Raw genomic sequence first — 22,471 nt, 5'->3', positions numbered from 1 at the left:
GGGAGAGCCTGGGTCCCGATACCAGGAACAACAGGAAGTCTCTGGGCAGGTGCTAAGACACTGTGACTGGGCCTTACTGCATGGAAACCGGTGGACACAAATGGCCCCTCTTCCTGCCACGCCCACACTCTCCATCCATACTCCCCAGGGCAAAAATGGCTATAAATGTGGGACGTGGAAGACTGGGAGGCTACAGGCAAGTGAACACCCGTCTGTGGAGGCCGCAAGACCGTCCCCTCATCACCTCCAAGTAGGTTAGCTTAGTATCCTCCTCCAGGACTGACCTGTGACATCCAGGTGGAAGGAGACCCTCTGGCCCCCGGCCTCGCAGCTGTACTCCCCCGCATCTGCCTTGCCAGCCTGCTGCACCACCAGCCGCCGCCCTCGGCCCGTGGCCTCCACACGCACTTTCGAGCTCAAACTCAGCTTCTTTCCATCCTTGTACCACGTCACCTCCGTCTGGGCCTGGGCCACCTCGCAGCTCAGCGTGGCACTGGCCCCCGCCACGGCCTGCACTTCACTGTGTGTCGGCTGCTCCTTGGCAAATACCACCTTGGGCTCTGGGGACAGGGAGGGATACACGGGTCAAGGACACCATCTCAGTCAGGAAGCCAGCCCCGGACAAAGGAGAGGGAAGTGGGGAGCCATGGAACGGGCGAGTGCAAGGGGTGCGGAGGTGGGGCGGGGGCCAAGCTGGAGACTTCTCCAGGCTCTCCACCAGCCGTGTGCCCTGCAGAGGTCCCCCTGCCTTTCTCAGTGACAAGTAACACAAGTGATTCATTCTCCCCCAGGTCCGCGTGAGCTGGTCCAGGGGTTGGGGGGGTGGGGGGAGGGTGTGCTTTTGGAAGAGACTTTTCCCCTGCTCGTGGCATCTCTGGGGTCACACGCATGTGTTCCCAAACCTTCCCAGATAGGGCCAGTCTTTTCCATATGCCTCAGCAGGGAACATTGTACCTGCAGTCCATGGAAATCACTGAGGCTCGGTGCCCTGGCCTACACCTAGTATGGTCAACTTGTGGCAATCTGGTGGGAGTGCTGGCACCTCCTCCGTGGTTTTCTTTTCCATTGTCTGAGGAATAAAGAAGCTGAGCACCTTTCCCAGAATGACTGGCGTCCCCATTACTCTTGTTCTTCCTGGTGCCACTATTCAAATTTTTGCCCACTCACCAACAGTAGGCTCTCTCTTCTTTCCATCTCAGGGCACTCTTTATGCATTGAAATACTAGAGAAGGACAGATTGCTAGCTTTCAAGGTTATTCCCAGCTGTGGGACTCCCATTTTCACTATGTGATCGAATTCTCTGATGAATCAGTTTTTCCCTTCAATAGTGTCACCCATGTCCATTCACGCTTTCAGTTTGGAGCATTTGTGTTCCATTTAAGAAATCTTCCTTTACCTTCGGTCTTTAACGAAACCACGGTATCACCGGACTGTCTTTTGGTTTGTACCTTTTAACACTAAGGTTTCTAACCCAGCACAAGTGTACTTTTGTGTGTGCTGTGAATTGTCAGTACAGTTTAATTTTTCCTTATGGGTAAGTGGTCCAAGCACTATTTATGAAGACAACATCCCTCCTCGACTTCTCAACACAGACAGCACAGCAACAGACGAAATTGTGGCGGCAGGGAGGGGGCTGCAAGATGGGCGGAGGGGGGATTTCTCCGTGGTGGTACAGGAAACCACTGCTGCAAGGAGCTATTTCTGACCTCACTACTACGTTCCTCTGATGCAGTAAATATCGCCGCACTGGGATCCCCTTATGTTGAAAACTATATAGCCTCACAATCGTTCTTGACAACGGCTCCCAGGAAGGGCTCCCACCGCGCTTCTGCAAGCAAATAGCACATTGGCTGTACCTTGCCTTTGGAATCTGCCTGCTATTCTACCACCCGACCACCCAAAATACAAATTTGCTTAGATTTTCATTGTTAATCAACATCTCTGATTTTTCTCCTCAGATTACTGTCCGTCGATGGAAACCTCTGACTCTCTCTCAAGAATGTGTACTAATTTCCCCACATAGTCTCGTAGCAACTTTTATCAGACCTGGAATTACAAACATGATACAATTGTGCCCATTTAACTCTTTCACTAATGCCACGGGGAATACTGACCCGCAGCATCCAAACTGTTTGAAGACAAAGGCAAAATCCTATTGAATTGAAGATCACCCTAAACAGCCCAGAGGACTCTGTTCCAATCCTCCTTTCTTCCTCCCTTTGCAAGGTCATGACAACATACTTGGCCTATCTTCTGCTGCCTACAGGCAACCGGAGCTTCCCTATTCAGGAAATTGAAGGAAGGGCGTTGCAGAAACCTCAAATCTGATCATCAAAAATTCACTCCTAAGATAATTGCAAGCGGGACTGGTGGGCCAACATCTCCACTAATCTGCGATCAATGAAATTGAAACCCCATCTGGCAACCCAAGACCTTGCATGAGCCATGAGGTAGGTGTCAGGAAAGAAGTACCAGGGGAGGAAAGTCACATATCCCCAGGCCTACCACAGACCCCAAGCATTAGGGAGAGCCAGGGTCCCGATACCAGAAACAACAGGAAGTCTCTGGGTAGGTGCTAAGACACTGTGACTGGGCCTTACCGCATGTAAACAGGTGGACACAAATGGCCCCTCTTCCTTCCACGCCCACATTCTCCATCCATTCTCCCCCGGGGAAAAATAGCTATAAATGTGGGACGTGGAAGACTGGGAGGCTACTGGCGAGTGAACACCCGTCTGTGGAGGCCGCAAGACCGTCCCCTCATCACCTCCAAATACACTAGCTTAGTATCCTCCTCCAGGACTGACCTGTGACATCCAGGTGGAAGGAGACCCTCTGGCCCCCGGCCTCGCAGCCGTACTCCCCGGCGTCTGCCTTGCCCGCCTGCTGCACCACCAGCCGCCGCCCTCGGCCCGTGGCCTCCACACGCACTTTCGAGCTCGAACTCAGCTTCTTTCCATCCTTGTACCATGTCACCTCCGTCTGGGCCTGGGCCACCTCGCAGCTCAGTGTGGCACTGGTCCCCGCCACGGCCTGCACTTCACTGCGTGCCGGCTGCTCCTTGGCAAACACCTCCTTGGGCTCTGGGGACAGGGAGGGATACACGGGTCAAGGACACCATCTCAGTCAGGAAAGCAGCCCTGGGCAAAAGAGACCTGCGTGGGGAGCCGTGGGCCAGGCGGGTGCGAGGGGTGCGGAGGTGGGGCAGGGGCCAAGCTGGAGACTTCTCCAGGCTCTGCACCAGCCGTGTGCCCCGCAGAAGGCCCCCTGCCTTTCTCAGCGACAAGTAACACAAGTGACGCATTCTCCCCTTGGTCTGCGTGAGTTGGTCCGGGGAGTGGGGAGGTGGGGGGAGGGTGTGCCTTTGGAAGAGAATTCTCCCCTGCTCATGGCATCTGTGGGATCACACGCAAGTGTTCCCAATCCTTCCCAGGTGGGGCCACAGTCTTCTCCATACACCTAAGCAAGGAACTTTGCATCTGCAGTCCATGGAAATCAGTGAGGTTTAGGGCCCTGGCCTACACTTAGTATGGTCAACTTGTGGCAATCTTGGGGGAGTGCTGGCACCTCCCCATGGCTTTCCTTTCCATTGTCTGAGGAATAAAGAAGCTGAGCTCCTTTCCCCAAATGACTGGGGTCTCCATTACTCTTTTTTCTTCCTGGTGACACTATTCAAATTTTTGCCCACTCACCAATAGTAGGCTCTCTGTTCTCTCCATCTCTAGGCACTCTTTATGCATTGAAATACTAGAGAAGGAAAGATTGCTAGCTTTCAAGGTTATTCCTAACTGTGGGACTCACATTTTCACTGTGTGATCAAGTCCTCTGATGAATCAAAATTTTTCCCTTCAATAGTTTCAGCGATGTCCATTTCAGCCCTTTCAGTTTAGAGCATTTGTGTTCTATTTACAAATGTTTCCTTACCTAAGTCTTTAAAGAAACCACAGTATCATCAGTGGGGTTTTTTGTTTTTACCTTTACACTGGGTTTCTACCCCACCACGAGTTCACTTTTCTGTGTTGTGGGAATTACTAGTACGATTTAAGTTTTTCGTATTGTTACTTGGTACAAGCATCTGATGGGGATACTCTGATAAACTTCCTCTTTGCACAATTCTTCTAGGACAGAAACTGTGGGGTCATTATGGGTGCATTCCTCATCCCTCCTAGATGAGGCCAGAGTCTTTTCCCACAGGAAAGTGCAGGGCATGTTCTCATCTGCAGTGAATGAGGTTTGCTGAAGTGCTACCCTCACCTACTCTCATTGTCAGCAGTCTGGTGGGAGTGAAATGTACCTCCTGTGGCACTCTTTTGCATTTTTTGTGATGATTCAAAATAAAGACCCATTTCTGATGTTTTTGGTCATCAGTGTTTGCTCTTCTGTGGTGTCACTGTTCAACGTTTTTGCCCTATTTTTAATAGCACTGTCTGCCATTTGTATGTTCACTTTAAGGACATTTTTATACATACGAATGCTAGGCACTGACAAGTGTTTGTGTTCTAAATGTCTTCCACATCTGTGTGGTTTGCCTTTTCAGTACTTCATGCTATCTTCTGATGAATCTATCAATACATATTTAGTTTTAAGGTAGTCAAATATGTCAAATTTTTTTCATTATGATTAGTGCACTTGTATTTTACGAAGTCATTCTTTGGGACTTCCTTGGTGGTATAGTGGTTAAGAATCCACCTGCCAATGCAGGGGACACAGGTTCGAGCCCTGGTCCGGGAAGACCCCACATGCCACAGAGCAACTAAGCCCGTGCACCACAACTGCTGAGCCTGCTCTCTAGAGCCCGTGAGCCACAACTACTGAGCCTGAGAGTCACAACTACTGAAGCCTGCACACCTAGAGCCCATGCTAAACAACAAGAGAAGCCACCACAGTGAGAAGCCCGCACACCACAGTGAAGAGTAGCCCCAGCTCGCCGCAACTAGAGAAAGCCTGCATAGAGCAACGAAGACAAAAATAATAAATAAAATTTTTCTTAATCATTTATTTTAAAAAAGAAAGAAATCATTCTTTAGTCTGAGGTAATTAAAACCATCTATGTTATCATCTAAGGGTTTTATGATTTTCCCTTCTATTCTGTGGTGTTTAACCCAACATGAGTTGACCATGGGGGATATGAATTACTGGCCTAATCGTTTTCCTATATGGTTAAATGGTTTAAGTGTCATTTATTAAAACCATGTTGTCTCTACTCCTTGCATGATTCCACATTTTTTTTAAGAAAAAGGAGCAGGGGAATGTGGGCATCCATTCATGTGCAGATTTGTGTCGGAGATCACTACTCTGGTCCTTTGGTCTGTGTATCTATCCTTGCAATGAGACACTATTGTATTCATTACTGTAGCTTTATAACAATCTTGATATTGGTATAGCAAATAACTCACTTTTTGCTCTTCTTCAATAGTGTATTGACTGTACATGGTCTTAGCAATTTACTTCTGAATTTCCACAACCCCCACTAAACAAACATTTGTTTGGATTTTAATTGGTATTGAACATTTTTTATTCTTCCCTGGATTTCTACCCAACTATTTAGAACTTCTTTACTGTCTCTCAAAACATTTTTAATAATTCCCCCCCACACACAGAGCTTCTCACCACCCTTTATTAGACTTGGAATTAGAAAATGATTCTTTTGATGCTATTGTAACTCTTTTAAAAATTTCATTTTCCAGATGTTTGTTGCTACTATGTAGCCGTAGAAGTGTTTTCTTCATATTGATTTTTTTACATGGTAATCATTCTCAGCTATCTTATTAAGTCTCATAATTTATCCTTTGGATTAATCATATTATCCATGAATTCAACTTTTGTTTCTTCACACGTTTCTGTCTTTTACTTTCTTTTCCTCCTATCTCTGTTGTACAATGTTGATTAAAAGCAGTAACAGTTGGCTTCCTTGTCTGGTTCGCTATCTCACAGACAAACTTTCAAACTTTCACTTTTTTGTGTGCAGATTAGCTGGTTTGTCTGCAGCATCATTTATCAGATTACAAACTGTTTTATTTATAATTTGTTAAGAATTTTATGTCATGAATTGATGCCAACTTTATTAAACTTTTCTTCTGTATTTATAATGCCAAATCTTACCAAATACTTTATTCTGCATGTCATGAACAGATTGCTTTGCTAATGTTTCTAGTGTTTGAACAGCCTTGCATTTCTGGACTATGACTTTTATCACGGTGTATTACCAATTTTCCTCTTAATATATTGTTAAATTTATTTTGATAATATTTTGTTTCAGATATTGGCCTTGATATCCATAATAGGTGGTCTGTAATTTTAATTCTTACAATTTTTTTGTCAGATATTTGTATCAATGTTATGCTATCTACATGAAACAAATCAGAGACTGTTTATCTCCTTTTTCTATTTTCTAGAAGAATATCCATGAACATGGGTTTTCTTTCCAAAGTATTTCATATAATTTACCAGTGGAACTACTGGGCTTAGATCTTTCTCTATGAGAAGAGTTATCATTATGGTTCCAATTATTTAAAAGATTATAGGACTGGGCTTCCCTGGTGGCGCAGTGGTTAAGAGTCTGCCTGCCGATACAGGGGACATGGGTTCGTGCCCCGGTCTGGGAAGATCCCACATGCCGCGGAGCGGCTAGGCCCGTGAGCCATGGCCGCTGAGCCTGCGCGTCCGGAGCCTGTGCTCCGCAATGGGAGAGGCCACAGCAGTGAGAGGCCCACGTACCGCAAAAAAAAAAAAGATTATAGGACTACTTGAGTTGTTGAATGTTTCTTGTGTCACTTTTTATATAGTTTTCTAAGAATCTGATCAATTTGTCAAAACTTTCACACTTATTGCCATGAAAAAATATTGTCATATTCTTCTAAAATACCATTCTTAAAAGATATATACATGCTGGTATAGGAGAAGCTACTATTCCTCTCCAAGTCTAAATCTATAAATCAGACTCCATGGGGAATTCTGACATAGAATGTTCTAACAGAAAACAAAAGGAAATCAGTATCTGCTTTGAAAAGAGAATTGCAGACCTCACATGTGCATATCTCAGGCACGTATCAACCAACCCTCTGGTCTCTGTTTACTCTGCACACATATTGCAAGGAAAATGGATCTAGATTTTGTTACATGTAGATGCACAGATAACTTCTATATCCATGTGCAAGGAAGAAAGAGTGTTCAGAACACCTAAAACTTTGATAATCCATAGTTCAGTCTTGAGATAAATCCAAGTATGACTGTGTGGCAGAAATTTCCCCTTGTCCTGGCTTAATGAAATTCAAACATCTCTCCCTAGTGTGAACCCACATGCGTTGCTAGGTGACGGCATCTAGGAGCTGTCAGGACATCCAGGAGGAGCAAATTCACATACCCACAGTTAAAAGACATCTGGCCTACCTCAGACCCCAAGTGCAAGACAGAACCAGAGTCCCAGACACCAAGGAATACCCAGAAGGTTCTGGGCAGATGCTGGGAACTGAAGACTGTGCATTACTGTGTAGAAACACCACTCAGGGTTTATAGGAACACCATTATCCCTTCTGTTCACAGCCTACCCATCCAGCCTCCCTTGGTCCAGCCATGGGTATGAAAATGGGAGGTGGGAGGACGGAAGGCTAAATGAGATGAAGTCTAGTGGGAAGATCATCGGGTCTGTTGGGGGATGCAAGCCAGTCCCATCACCTCCACACAAGGCTAAGTTACTACCTCCAAGGACTGACCTGTGACATCCAGGTGGAAGGAGACCTTCTGGCCCCCGGCCTCGCAGCTGTACTCCCCGGCGTCTGCCTTGCCCACCTGCTGCACCACCAGCCTCCGGGTGCAGCCCTTGGCCTCCACATGCACTTTTGAGCTCGAATTCAGCTTCTTCCTGTTCTTGTACCACATCACCTCTGTCTGGGCCTGGGCCACCTCGCAGCTCAGTGTGGTGCTGGCCCCCACCACGGCCTGCACCTCTTTATGTGCTGGCTGTCCCTTGATAAACACCACAGAGGACTCTGGGCACAGAAAGGGATACACAGTGTCAGAGACACAAAGCTGATACCAGCCTGTGAGACCAAAACTTAAGAGTTCAGTAAAGTTTCTCCTTGGAGCCAGTGATGCCATGTGCCCAGGAAGGTGTAGAGTTGTGTTTACAAACAAATATCTCAAGTGTACATTTTGGTGATGTTCTGACACAAGGTCAATTCCTAAGGCTAGAAGAAAGTGGCCAAAGTTATTCTAGCATCTGTCACAGCTAGTTCATTGTCTTTCCCATGTGACAGTCACCTCTGGCAGGCAGGTTGGGTTGTGTGCACTTGTATCCCCTATATCTATAAATACATATAGGATCTCAGAGAGTCCATGCTGTATATGCATTCATTCATTCATTCATTCAATCACTGATGCAACTAATGTCAGTGGAGGGCCCATTATCTGCAGGCACTATGGTGGTGCTGGGAATGTTATACCATAGCTGGAAACGTGAGTAACACAGTCTCTGTTCTTACAGATCTTACCTTCTACTGAGGAAAAACAAACAAACATGACAATGATTTAATGCTACGGTCAATGCTGTGATGAAATAAGAGTGATGTGCTAGAGAGAAGGACTGACAGTGACTTAGATTTGGTGGTCAGAGAAAATCTTGGTAAGGAGTAATGTTTAGGTGAAGTGCTAAATGATAAAAGGGAGGCAGCTTTGATGAAAGCTGAGGGGAGTCATTCTAACGGAGATGAGAGCTAGGGCCAGGGCTCTCCTAGAAGGATAGATGTGAAGTGAGTGAGGAAGGTAAAAGGGAACTGCACTTTTGGAACCACACTGGGCATCTGATTTTCTCCTCTGGACACTGCTGTTCCTTAGTACAGCATGACACTAAAAGGCATAGGGCTGCTACTACGAAACAGGAAACCTGGTCAGGCTATGTATACCTTGTGTAAGCAGAAAGATAGTTAGAGATTGAGGAGCCAAGCCTCCATGAAAAAGAGATCTTGTAGAATTGAGCCCCACACTCAGCCACATTCCCCTCAAGATGTTTGATGAGCTCCACAACTGCATGGTCCAGGAGACTACGAAGCCAAGCAGAAAACCTCTGAAAACTATAGCAGACTTTTTAGCACCTTGCATTACCAGAGAGACAAAGATTAGAGTTGAGTGTCTGCCTGAAAAGAGACCCCCCTCCATACCCCAAGTCTCTGTAGAAATCCTTGGAGGACTATGCCCAGGAATGGGGGCAAACCAGAGATAGATGACCCTGATCAAAACTGTAATGCAGCATTGAGTGAGTGCAGTCCTTGAATAGACTAAAGTTCTTAGTTGTTCTCTCCCTCCCTAGCAAAGGAAATACTGACCCTCTGTCTGAAGTAAGATAACATCATCCATATTCAAAAAGTTTTCTCAAACGATGTCTGACAGTCAACTGAAAATTCACTGGCATGTCAAGGACAAGAGTGAATAGAAATCCAAAAAAAAGCAATATCAGATGATCAGACCAGGATATAACCATGATAATACTTCTTTAATGTGAAAGAAAAGAAAATATATCAAATACAAAAATTTTACTACAGAGTCTAGAATCTATAGAATCTATAAGAAATTAAACAAATGGAAATTATGAAACTGGAAAATACAATAACTGAAAGTAAACACACTATAAATGGGTTTGACAACAGATTAGATATAGAAGAATAGAAAATTAGTGGATTGGAAGACAGATCTAAAGAAAATATCCAGACTAAAGCAGAGAGAGAAAAAAAATTAAGAGGTGGAGAGAAAGAGAGATACATATGAGACATGTGAGAAACCACACTCTATGGTTGAGGAAAGACAAAACTCCACAGACTCAAAATGCTCTGCAACCCTAACCAGGATGAATACAAAGAAAATCACACTTAGATTCATCAATGTAAACTGCTGAAAATCAAAATCAAACACAATACCTTAAAAACAACAGGAAAAGAAAAAAATGACCCTTGAGGGAACATAATATATATGACAGTAGATATTCCAAAAAAATACATGGAATCTGGAAGACAGTGGAATAGTCTCTTAAAAAAATTTTTTTTAAATATGGGCAGGGGATTGTTAAACTGTAATTTGATAACCAGAGAAAATAGCCCTCAGAATATTGGGCCTAAATCCTGGCTCTGTAATTCTCTGGCTATGTGAACTTTGGCAAGTTATGGAATTTCCTTGTGCCTTATCTTAAAATGGGAATAATCAGAATTCCTCTTCCCAAGGTGGTTGTGAAGTTTAGACAAGTAAAAAGACAAGAATCACTTCATAAAATCTGGCCCTTGGCATGTAATTAATACCCGCTAGCTGCTATGTGGTAAGTTTTGTGAGAAAACACACTTTTAGGTGGCATGACCACACACCCCTACTCCCTAATAATTAAGCTGAGGAACATAAGAAGGACCTCAAGGATCCCACCTGTGATGTTGAGGTGGAAGGAGATCTTTCAGCCCCTGGCCTCTCAGCTGTATTCACCCAGCATCTACCTCGCCTACCTGATGCGCCACCAGCCTCGGGGTGCAGCCCTTCCTTGGCCTCCACACACACTTTTGAGCTTGAACTCAGTTTCTTTCCCTCCTTGAACCATATCACCTCTGTCTGGGCCAGGGCTACCTCACAGCTTAGCATGGTGTTCACCCCCACCTCAGCCTGCACTTCCCTGCATGCTGGATGCTCCTTGGCAAATATCAGTGTGGCCTCTGGGGACAGGGAGGAAGACGAGACAATCAAATTTCTAGAATTGGATGAGGGCCCACCTTTTGGATCTCAAAACCATGATGCCTTGGCCACAAGCCAGTCCTATTCCTAGCTTTCTCAACACAGAGAACTTCACACTCAGAAGGTGTACAAAGCAGGGAACAGGTTAGTTCTCAGACTCTGAAGGCTCCCAGTTCAATAATTTTCACACTGGTATATGTTACAGTTCAGGCTCTGGCATCTACTTAGCACCTATGATCTCATAATTACCCTAACAAAGAGAGGCATAATTTGTGGCTGGCATATCACAGCATTGGTATTTTCAGGGAGAATTTCTTATACCATGTCACCAAGAACAGGCAATACCCCTGAGTCACAGGAACATTAATATGTTAATGCAGTCTACAACTTCTAGCAGGCCAGTCACCATTAGTGTAATCAAATCCTTGGCCTTGGGAATCAGATGCTGCTTTTTATTAACTTACTCTATTTGCTTGACATCACATTACTCTAGAACAGAGGTCCCCAATCCCCGGGTCACAAACCAATACCAGTCCACAGCCTGTTAGGAGCTGGGCCTCACAGCAGGAGGTGAGCAGTGGGTGAGCAAGCAAAGCATCATCTGCTGCTCCCCATTTCTTCCCATTGCTCCCCATCACTCACATTACCACCTGAACCATCCCCCCATTGCTTGCATTACCGCCTGAACCATCACCTGCATTACCACCTGAACCATCCCCCATAGCTCACATTACTGCTTGAACCATCCCCCCTCCCTGGTCTGTGGAAAAATTATCTTCCACAGAACTGGTCCCTGGTGCAAATAAGGTAGGGAACCACGCTCTAGAACCCATTCTACTACTCTAGACTTGATTTTCTTCTTTAAAAAGTATATTCATTGGTAATTCTTTCAGTGAGATTTTATGAATGATAAATTCTCTCCATTTACTCTCTGAAAATGTCTGTATTTCACTTAATTTTGAATGATAGTTTAGCTGGATACAGAATTCTAGATCAACAGTTATTTTCCCTCAGTGCTTTGGAGACTATACCATCTTTTCTGTGCTCTTCATTGCTGCTGAAAAATCTACAGGAAGAATAACTATCATCCCATTAATCTTTTTTCCCTTTGGAGGTTAAGATCTCCTCTTGGTTTTTGGCCTTCTGGAATTCACTAGCTGTGACTTTTTTTTTTTTTTTACAATTCCCATTATTTCTTATGAATCTTGAAGTTTAGGATTCATGTCTTTTACCATTTCTTAAATTTCTCCGCATTATTTCTTTCATTATTTCATCTTCCTCATTATCTCTAGTCTCTCCTAGAAGTCCTTTTAGACATACGTGTGGCCTTCTACTTCTCTTCTCTATGTCTGTCATTATCTCTTATTTTTTACCTCTTTGTGATTCATCCTGAGTAATTTTCTCAGATCTATCTTCCAATTCAATAATTCTATCTTCAGCTATGTCTAATTTGCTGTTTATCCCTCCACTGAATTGTTATTACAAAAGTTGTGTTTCTTATTCAAGAAGTTTCATTTGATTCTTTAAATCTGCCTGTTCTTTTTCCTAGTATTTCACTTTTTCTTACATTTTCTAGTCTTCCATACATATCTTTAATCATTTTAAGTAGACTTATTTGACATACTCTTTCAGATTGTTTTTCTATCATCTGAAGTTCCTGAGTGGAACTTCTGATCTTCTAATATTGCTCTTGTTTGTAAGTTCCAACTCTCATTTATATTGGATCATTCTTCTGGTGCTTAGATAATTCCTTTTATTTCTTATATGACTTAAAATACAAATGCATAAACAATAATTATAAAACTATAAAGTTAACAGACACACTATGTATGAAGACATAACTTGTGACATTAACAACATTCAGCTTGGGGCACAACCTGTAAAGAAGCAGAGTTTTTCTATTGAAACTAAGATGATATAAGTTCAAACTTGATTATTACAAAGTTAGATGTTAATGACAATCCCCAGGGTAATCACTAAGAAAAAATGAATGTACATATACATAAAGAAATGAGAAAGTAACAAAAATGGCACACTAGAAAAAATAAATTAATCATAAATGACAATAATGGAGAAAATAATGGCAAAAAGATATGACATATAAGAAACAAAGAGTAAAATAGCAGAAGGAAATACTTCCTTATAAGAATTAACTTAATACAAAATGAATTTTTAAAATGCTGTCTACAGGAGATTCACTTTAGATCCAAAGATACAAATAGGTTGAAAGTGAAAAGATACTCCATACAAATAGCAATCAATAGAGACCTGAGGTGGCTATACTGTCAAACAAAAGGAAAAAAACATTACAAGACATTATATTTAATATATACAGATATAGATTAAGGATGTTATATATTGATTAAAAGGGTCAATTCATCAAGAAGATATCACAACCACAAACATAAGCACAACTAACAGGAGAGCTCCAAAATATATGAAACGAAAACTAAAAATTAAAGGGAGAAATAGACAGTTCTCCAAGAATAGTCAGAGACTTCAGTACCCTACTTTCAATAATGGATAGAACAACCAGACAGATCAATAAGGAAATAGGACATGAATAACACTATACAAGAAACTAGACCTAACTGACTTACAGAGGACACTTCACCCAACACCAACAGAAGACACATTTTACTCAAGCACATATGGAACATCCTCTAACACAGACCACATGTTAGGCCATAAAACAAGTCTCAATAAATCTAAAAAGACTGAAAGCATACAAAGAATCTTTTTGACTATGATGGAATGAAACTAGACAGCAATACTAGAAAGAAAACTGGAAAATTCAAAAGTATGTCAAAATTAAACAACACACTCAAAGGAGAATTACAAGGAAAATTAGAAAATATTTTGAGATAAATGAAAATGAAAACACAGCATACCAAAACTTATGAGGTGCAGTGAAAGCAGTGCTCAGTTTCCTGCCATCCATAGCTATAAGTTATAAGCCTATTTTTAAAAGAAGATCACAAATCAATAACCTAACTTCATACCTTAAGAAACAAGAAAAAGATTAAGTTAAACCCAAACTTAGAACAATGAAGAAAATAAAGATTAGAGCATAGATAAGTGAAATGGAGAACACAAAAGCAATAGAAAGAATCAAGGAAACCAAAAGGTGGTTCTTTGAAAAGATCAACAAACTTGACAAAATATTAGCTAGACTGACCAAGAAAAAAGATAGAAGACTCAAATTATTAAAATCAGGAAAAAAAAAACTGGGGACATCAATAAAGACCTTACCAAAAAAAAAAAAAAAAGGATTAAAAGAGAATACTATGAACAACTGCACACCAACTAGATAACTAGATGAAATGGGGAAATTCCTAGAAACACATAAACTATCAAAACTAACACAAGAATAAATGGAAAAACATCTGAATAGACCTATAACAAGTAAAGAGATTTAATCAGTAATCAAAAACAAAATGAGAGGCATCCAGACTGGAAATGAAGTAAAACTACCTGCAGATGACATGATTTGTATATAGAAAATCCTAAGGCATCCACAAAAGAACTAATAGAGTGAATAAATGAATTCGGAGAAGCTGCAGGATATTAGACCAATATACAAAAATCAATTCTATTTCCATACATTAGTAATGAACAATTTTAAAAAGAAATTAACAAAATTCCATTTACAGTAGCATCAAAAAGAATAAAATACTTAGCAACAAACTTAACAAAATAAGCACAATTCCTGCACACTAAAAACTATAAAACATAATTGAAAGAAATTTAAAAGACCAAAATAAATAGAAAGTCATCTCATATTGTGGATTAGGAGACTAAGACTGTTAAGATGGCAAAGAGGACTTCCCTGGTGGTCCAGTGGTTAAGACTCTGCACTTCCACCACAGGGGGCACGGGTGTGATCCCTGGTCAGGGAACTAAGATCCCACATGCCACATGGTGCAGCCAAAAAAATAAAATTAAAAAAGAAATCTGGGGCTTCCCTGGTGGTGCAGTGGTTGAGAGTCCGCCTGCTGATGCAGGGGACATGGGTTCAATCCCTGGTCCGAGAAGATCCCACTTCAGCACCACAACTACTGAAGCCTGCATGCCTACAGCCCGTGCTCCGCAACAAGAGAAGCCACTGCAATGAGAAGCCTGCGCACCCCAACGAAGGGTAGCCCCTGTTCACCACAACTAGAGAATGCCCACGTGCAGCAACAAAAACCCAGTGCAGCCAAAAATAAATAAATAAAATTTTAAAATAAAATAAAAAGATGGCAATATTCCCCAAATTGACCTACACATTTTGATGCGATCCCAATCAAAATACCAGCTGCCTTTTTTACAAAACTTAAAAAGATGATCCTAAAATTCATGTGGAAATGCAAGGGACCTCAAATAGCCAAATCAATGTTGAAAAAAAAGTTAAAGAATTCACATTCCCAATTTCAAAACATACCACAAAGCTACAATAATCAAGACTGTGGTAGACATATATATCAATGGAATAAAATTGAGAGTCCAGAAGTAAATACTTAATTAATGGTTAATTGACTTTCAACAAGGATGCCAAAAAAATTCAATGGGGAAAAATTCTTTTCAACAGATGGTGCTGGGACAACTGGATATCCAATGGAAAGGATGAAGTTGGACCCCTAACTCACACCATACACAAAAATTGTCACAAAATGGATCAAAGACCTAAATACAAGGGCTAAAACTGGAAAACTCTTAGAAGAAAACATAGGTGTCAATCTATTTGACCTTGGATTGGGCAACGATTTCTTAGATGTGACATCTAACACACAAGCAACCAAAGAAGATAAACTAGATTTCATCACAATTTTAAAACTTTTGTGCATCAAAGGGCACAATTAAGAAAGTGAATGGAAGAAACTATGTGCAAATCACATATCTGATAAGGCTATACTATACTATATATAGGATAAGGCTATACTATCCAGAATATATGAAGAACTCTTTCAACTGAGTAATAAAAAGATAAATAATTAAAAAACAAGCAAAGGATCTGAATAGACATTTCTCCAAAGAAGATACACAAATGGCCAAATACATATGAAAATATGCTCAACATCATTAGTCATCAGGGAAATACAAACCAAAACCACGATAAGATACTACCTCACATCCACCAGGATGGCTATAATCTGGTGGTTCCAGGCATCCCAGGGTTTGTGACTGAATCACCCCAATCTCTGCCTCCATTGCCATTGGCCATGTTCTCGTGTATCTGTATCGCGAATATCCCTCTTCTTTCTCTCAAAGGACACCTGTCATTGGAGTCAGGGCCCACCCTAATCCAGGGTCATCTCATCTTGTGATCCTTTGCTTGATGTTGTCTGCAGAGACCCCATTTCCAGTTAAGGCCACATTCTGAGTTTCCAGACAGACTTCAGGGGGACACAACACTGACGACTTGCCTAAGGTCACCTGTCTCTTAAGAGGCAGGAGTGAGGTCTGACCATGTTCACTCTGATCCCTCCACAGCCTGCCTCGAAGTCAGTGTCCAAAACCAGGGCACAGCCACCCTGATGTGGGCATGGGCCAGTGCCGCAGGACAGATCCCTCAGCAGAACCAGGCCAGCCACACCACCAGATGCCCACCTCTACCACCCTCAATGTTCCACTGCTGAAGCTGGAAGATTAAGACTCACTTTCCCAGGTGTCTGAGCAAGGAATGGCCATCGGACCCACACAGTACTAGGAGGCATAGGGAAAATCTGCTGTGGGCTCCTCAGAGAGCATCTGTTCTCTGAATAGAAGAAAGAGCAAGTGATACCCTGTGCTAGGTAGGACTGCCTCAAGATCCGTGCACCACCATATGCACGCACCTTCTCCAAGCTATTCCACCAAACACTAATCCAGGTGCTGCTGTGAAGGGATTCTGCAGAAGGAATGTAGGTCTCAGATCAGTTGACTATGAGTTCATTAACAAGGAGATTATCCTGGTTGGGCCTGACCTAATCAGGTGAGACCTTAGACAGGAGGGGGTTCTTCCTGGCCAAAGAGATTTGGAGCATAAGAGCGAATGGACATGAGGGGCCATGTGGCAAAGGACCTAAGAGCAGCCCCTGGCTGCCAGCCAGCCAGGAAATAGCCTTAGACCCAGAACCACGAGGAAATGAATTCTGCCAGCAACTTGGATGAGCTTGGAAAAGGACCCTGAGAGAACTCAGCCAGATGGCATATGGATTCCAGCCCTTGAGACCCTGAAAAGAGAATCCAGAATCCACATCTTGAATTCTGATCTATAGAACTGTGAACTAACAGATGGGCATTATTTTAAGCCACTGAGTTTTGTGATAATTTACTGCACAGCAGTGAAAAGGAAAAAAACAAACACACACACAATCCTTACATGTTCTTCCCACCTTGAACATGATGGCTGGAGCTAGGGAAGCCATCTTGTGACCATGAGGCAATAAGCTTTAGAAAGATCTTTATCTTATGCTCAAGAAAGCAAAGATCTAGACAGATAGAGCCTGTGTCCTTGTGGTAGATTGTTAGAAATTGTCCCCAATTAACCAGGGGACTCCTCATCAACAGTGAGGTCTACTTCTCCAACTCCTTAGAACTAGGCTGGCCTTATGTCTGGCTTTGTGCAGTAAAACACACAGAATGTAATATTCTGGGACTGGTGAAAACAAATCTTAACAAACCCTGTAGCATCTCCTAATCCCTAAAGGGAACCCAGCCAGAATATGAAGGAGCTCAGGCTACCCACATGGAGAAAGAGGCCTTGAGAATGAGATGTCACAAGGAGAGCATAGCCCCAGAGGAGAGAACAGCATGGTCCCAGACAGGAATCGGCCCAGACAACATCACTAGAAGAGAGAGGCCTGTCATCACAGCCAGCCCCCTGACTGGGACATCAGACACACAAATGAGGCCAGACTGGATCCTCCTGTCCCAGTCAACACCAGGTGGAGCAGAGATGAGCCACCCACGCTGAGCACTGCTTGAATTCCTGCCCACAGACTGTTCCATTGGGCCACTAAGTTCTGGGGTTATTTGTATAACTGATATGGGCCTGATGAGTCAGCTGAGCACTGCCGTCACCCGCAGTGAAAACAGGCCTGGTTCCTCCAGGCCTGTTCCTATGAAATGGTCAACTGACCTGTGACACCCCAGGCAGAAGGAGACCTTCTGCCCCTGGCCTCACAGCTGTACTCCCCAGCGTCCCTATTCCCCACCTGCTGCACCACCAGCTGCCGGGTGCAGCCCTTGGCCTCCACGCACACTTTTGAGCTCACACTCAGCTTCCTTCTCCATCCTTGTACCATGTCACCTCCGTCTGGGCCTGGGCCACCTCACAGCTCAGTGTGGCACTGGCCCCCACCTTGGCCTGTACCTCCCTGAGTGCTGGCTGCTCCTTGGCAAACATCGCTGAGGGCTCTGGCAACAGGGAGGGATACACAGCAGAGGCTCTGCCAAGGTGAGGTTTCCCAAGTCCTGGAGCCATGACAGAGCTTTGCTCTAGACCCCAGGCAGCCTTGGATCCCACCCCCCATGAGGATCCTTTGTGATGAGGTGCTGCACATGGAACCCTCCATGGGCACAGATGGTCCAGGTACCCCAACCCCTCCTGGGTGTGAAGGAAAGCAGCCTCAGAGCTCCATGATGGGCAGCCCAGCCCCAGTGCCTGTGCTCAGATGGAAGGAGGCATGGGCGGCATGGCAGAGACCCTTCTGAGGGCCAAGATGGGGCAGAACTGGACTTGGAGAATCTGCCAAGAGACCTCAATGGCTTCTAGAAAGAGCCAGGGCCTCAGATTCACCAAGATCCAAATCTGACCTTCCAAGGACACTTCCAGCACTTTCTAGGTCTGCTCTGCCTCATTTCCTCATCTTTAAAAAGAGGACAAGGGCTTTAAATTTCCTTCTTATCTTTTATTTTCCAGGCCTGCATTCTTCACCTATATATATTAGTTTCATGGGTCGTTTCTTCACCCAAATTCAGAAGTAACTGCCCCTACCCCCAAGTATTCTCAGAAGAAATGAAGGGAGAGACAGCTTGGCCTTGCAAGTGCTGCACAGCTGGATGCAGCCAGACCTGCTCCCCACACACCAAGCCTGGGAGGCAGTGCACTAACCACAGACATGCAACCGGAAGTCCACAGAGTCCTCGCCCACTTGGCACAAGTAGGTGCCCTCATCCTGCACGGTGACTGAGGTAGCCACCAGCTGGTGCTGTGTGCCCATGTCCTCCTGTGAGAAGTACTGGCAGGAGTGACCAAGCTCCACCCTATCCTTGTACCAGTGTACACACATGTGGGCCTCTGAAGTTTGGTATTCAAAGTGGGCTGAGCCCCCGGCCGTGGCGTCTACACAGCCACCAGCCATGTCCTTGTGCAAAAAAGGATGTAAGGCCTACAAGGGCACATGGGCAGGTCAGGGGGCCGACAGAGCCCTAACCACACACGTGCCCAGGCAGCTAGCAGAGGAAGGTGCTCAGGGCTTCAGGATCATGGGAGACACTGGCCCTCGCCCAAACCTCGGCCGCTTCAGAGACAGGGCCAGCCTCAGCTGCTGACTTTCAACCACCCAAGTGCCACCCGCTCATAGGAAGCTCCTCCCCTACTGAGCAGAGTGTCTGACACCTACCCTCCCAACGGGGTTGGTGGTGTCCCTGGTTCCCCACCCTACCCTCAGGGGGTCACCTGAGCCTGCCCGACCCCCTACCCTCGTCACAAGGTCAGCAGAGCTGCCCAGACTCCTGCCCTCCCCACATGGTCACCTGACTCCATCCCACCCCCCCCACTGTCTCCATAGCATAGGCTGAGCACCCCACACACACCCCTGCCCTCCCCACAGGGTCACCTGAGCCTATCTGACTCCCCACCCTCCTCAGGGGGTTGGCAGAGCCCCTGATCCCCCACCGTCCCCACGGGGACAGAGAACAGCGGCTCCTGCTACCCAGGTCCCCCAGAGCCTATCCAGAGCTGGGGGACAGAATGCGCGGCCCTGGCCATGGCGGCGGCCCAGGGAGGACATGAACACACACACACTGGTGTCACCTTGCACCAATAGTTGGTAGGTGATGCGGTCCCCGTGGCTGACACACTCATACAGGCCTGCGTCTTCTCGCTTCACGTCCCGCACTAGCAGTGCCCGCTGCCCGGCTGACGCCTGCACCTCATACTTGGGGCCTGGAGACAGTGCGTGTCCGTCCTTGAGCCACGTCACAGCTGCATCCTGGTCCGATAACTCGGCCAGGAGCTGGGCCTCGTCGTGCAGCCGGGCCAGCACCTCCCGTGCTGCCACTGCTGCTGCTGAACCCTTGGTCGTCAGCCCCAGGGCTGCTGGAAGTCACAGACAGGTGGAAAAAGGGGGTGTGGGTGAAGGGGGAAGTGGAACGAGGCAGAGTGAGCAGAGGGGGAAGAGCCAGATATGGTGGAGGGGAGTCAGAGAGGCAAGAAAGGCAGAGACAGGACAAGAAATGGCATAGAAGGAATCAACCAAGAGGGAGGAGGGGAGAAGGGGAAGGGAAGGGGGGCATACAGACAGAGAATTGAAGCTTGGCGCCATTGGGGACACTTTAGCCCCTCTTCCACTCACACCCGGTGACCTTGCACACCCCACCACCTGGCCCCACTTCATCCAGCAGCCCGCCTGCCCCAGGAGCAATGACAGATCTTCCGAGCCCTGAGACCCCAGGGACCCCATCCCGCCCCCACTCCTGGAGGAAATGGGGCTCAGAGGGGCCCCAGGGTCATGGGATGGGGTCCCCCTACCTCGGACCTCCATGCGGATGCTGCTCTCGATACCATTGGCCACGAACTTGAGCTCAGCCCCGTGCAGGCTGACAGGCACCAAGCGAATGGTGAGAGTGTGCCGGGTGCCATCACAGTGTATCGCATACACACTGCTGGCCTTCAGGGCCTGCCCGTCCAGGAACCACTCCCCTGCTGAGGCCGTAGTGAGGTCTACAGAGAAGGTCACCTCGCCGCCTTCCACGGCCTCTACCGCCTTCAGAGGTGTTTTCACAGCCAGCTGCGGGGCTGTGGGATGGGGGCTTCAGGAGGGAGCTGGGCCCCTGCCCTCCTCTCTTCCAATGCCCGGGCCCAAATAACCCCTGCTCTAGGAAGTCCACTGGACAAGCGCATGGAGACCACGAGCAAAAGTCAGATGCAGGGTGGAGTGAGGACAAGTTACAGCCACCCGAGATCCCCTTCAGATCCCACAAACCCAGTGTGGCAGGGCAGCTGTGTAGCCCAGTGCCCGGGGGCTGTTGGATACAGATAGGTTCCTGTGGGGCTTGAGTCCTGTCTTTGGGTCCCCTGGCCTTCCCACAAAAATGTCTTCAACAGCATCAGGACCCTGGGCCCACCCCACTACCGTAAAGAGGACCCATGAGTCACTCTGGCCTCTCCAAGGCTGGGCCACACTCTGGGTCTGGGTGATTCAGGGGCAGATGGCCCCACAGGTTGTTACCAGGGTGCCGGGGAGAACAGAACCTTCCACACTTACCCAGGTGTACAGTTCCCGGGAACTCGAGGTAGGGGCTGTGGCCAAAGCTGTTCACAGCTGACACCCTGAACTGGAACTCCCCCTCCTCGGCCACACCAGCCACAGTCAGCTGAGGCATAGCCACCCACTCGTCTTCATGGCACCGGCTCCAGGGGTAGGTGCCCACTCTCTTCTTCTCCACCAGGTAGCCATCGATAGCAACAGGGCGGTCCCCATGGGGTGGTGGTGACCAGCCAAGGGTCACGGAGCTCTCCGTCCTGGCCTTCACCACAGGGGCCTCAGGAGCACGCAGGAGCGGCCTTCTGGGGACTGAGCGGAGCACGGGCCCATGTCAACAACTGGGAACCCCCTCCCCAAGCCCTGGCTCCAAGGTCACAGTAGGATAAAGGGGTTGTCACAGAATTCCCAGCCCTCCCCAGGGGCACTGCCCTGGTGGTCTGAAATGGCCTCAGCCCAAGGGGACTGCCAGCCCAAGAGGACGTTGTGAGCCCATAACCCCAGTCTCAGCTCTGTGGCCATTTCTCTGTTTGCAGTGGAAAGAGTGCCCGGGCTTCAGGGGCCACCCTGAGCTGTCCACGTGGCCTGGAAAGGAACTCTTTCCAGTCCTCAGCCTTGACTCCATTGGGATCTTGGGCTGGATGATGGTTGAGGCAAGGCACAATGACCCTTCCAAAGGTGCTGAGACCCACGTTCAGGGTCCCTATCCCCAGCAAAGGGCTGACCCTGGGGGAGCCAATCTCAACACCAAAGCCACAGAAAGAGGACACACCCGCAATGTCACCCCCTACACGCCGTGCTTCTAGAACAACCTGCACTTTCCAATCTGGTTCACAGGGTGGGGGGCCACCAGGACTCCTACTTTGCAGATGCCTAGTGTGACCACAGTGGAGGAGGGTGTCAAACAAACCATGAGCCCCAGAGAACCACAGCTACAACCTAGGCATTCCCTGCCCCACACGGCGCTCCCCGCAACAGGCGACAACTCAGAGCAGGGCCCAGTGGACTGTGGGCAGTGTACCCTCTGTGTGACAGGTACTCCCTAGGCCCTTACCTGACACGCAGAACTGGGTGGACGTCCGGCAGCCCCCAGCCACAAAGGCCACCTCACCGGCATCGTCCAGGCTGCACTGGGAGACGGTCAGCGTGTGGCACGTGCCTTCGGCAGTAATGGCCACTCGGCCCCCGGCCACCACCTCCTTCTGGTTCCACAGCCAGTGGATGGGGCCCTCTGGCTTGGCCAGCTCCACACAGAACACGGCCGTGTCTCCCACTCGCCCAGCTGTCTTCCTCGGGAGCTTTCGAAGGAGGTTGCCTGG

At 46.5% G+C, this 22,471-nt stretch overlaps 1 protein-coding gene across 1 annotated transcript; it reads right to left on the bottom strand.

Annotated features, from left to right (window-relative positions):
- Positions 1-284: 284 nt before the first annotated feature.
- Positions 285-22,471, bottom strand: LOC112413226 (obscurin-like; the record flags this gene model as incomplete). The annotated part of the gene is given in 9 exon segments (XM_024765142.1): positions 285-560; positions 2,808-3,083; positions 7,713-7,861; positions 17,940-18,081; positions 18,779-19,055; positions 19,692-19,987; positions 20,420-20,686; positions 21,156-21,464; positions 22,207-22,471. Coding segments are annotated over 9 exon segments (2,257 nt in total), but the record flags the coding sequence as incomplete, so codon positions are not given.

This window comes from Neophocaena asiaeorientalis, unplaced genomic scaffold (assembly GCF_003031525.2).
Source record: "Neophocaena asiaeorientalis asiaeorientalis breed wild unplaced genomic scaffold, Neophocaena_asiaeorientalis_V1.1 scaffold241, whole genome shotgun sequence".
NCBI classification, from domain to species: Eukaryota; Metazoa; Chordata; class Mammalia; order Artiodactyla; family Phocoenidae; genus Neophocaena; species Neophocaena asiaeorientalis.
Note: the sequence above shows the minus strand (reverse complement) of the source record. Positions and strands in the feature narration are given on the sequence as shown.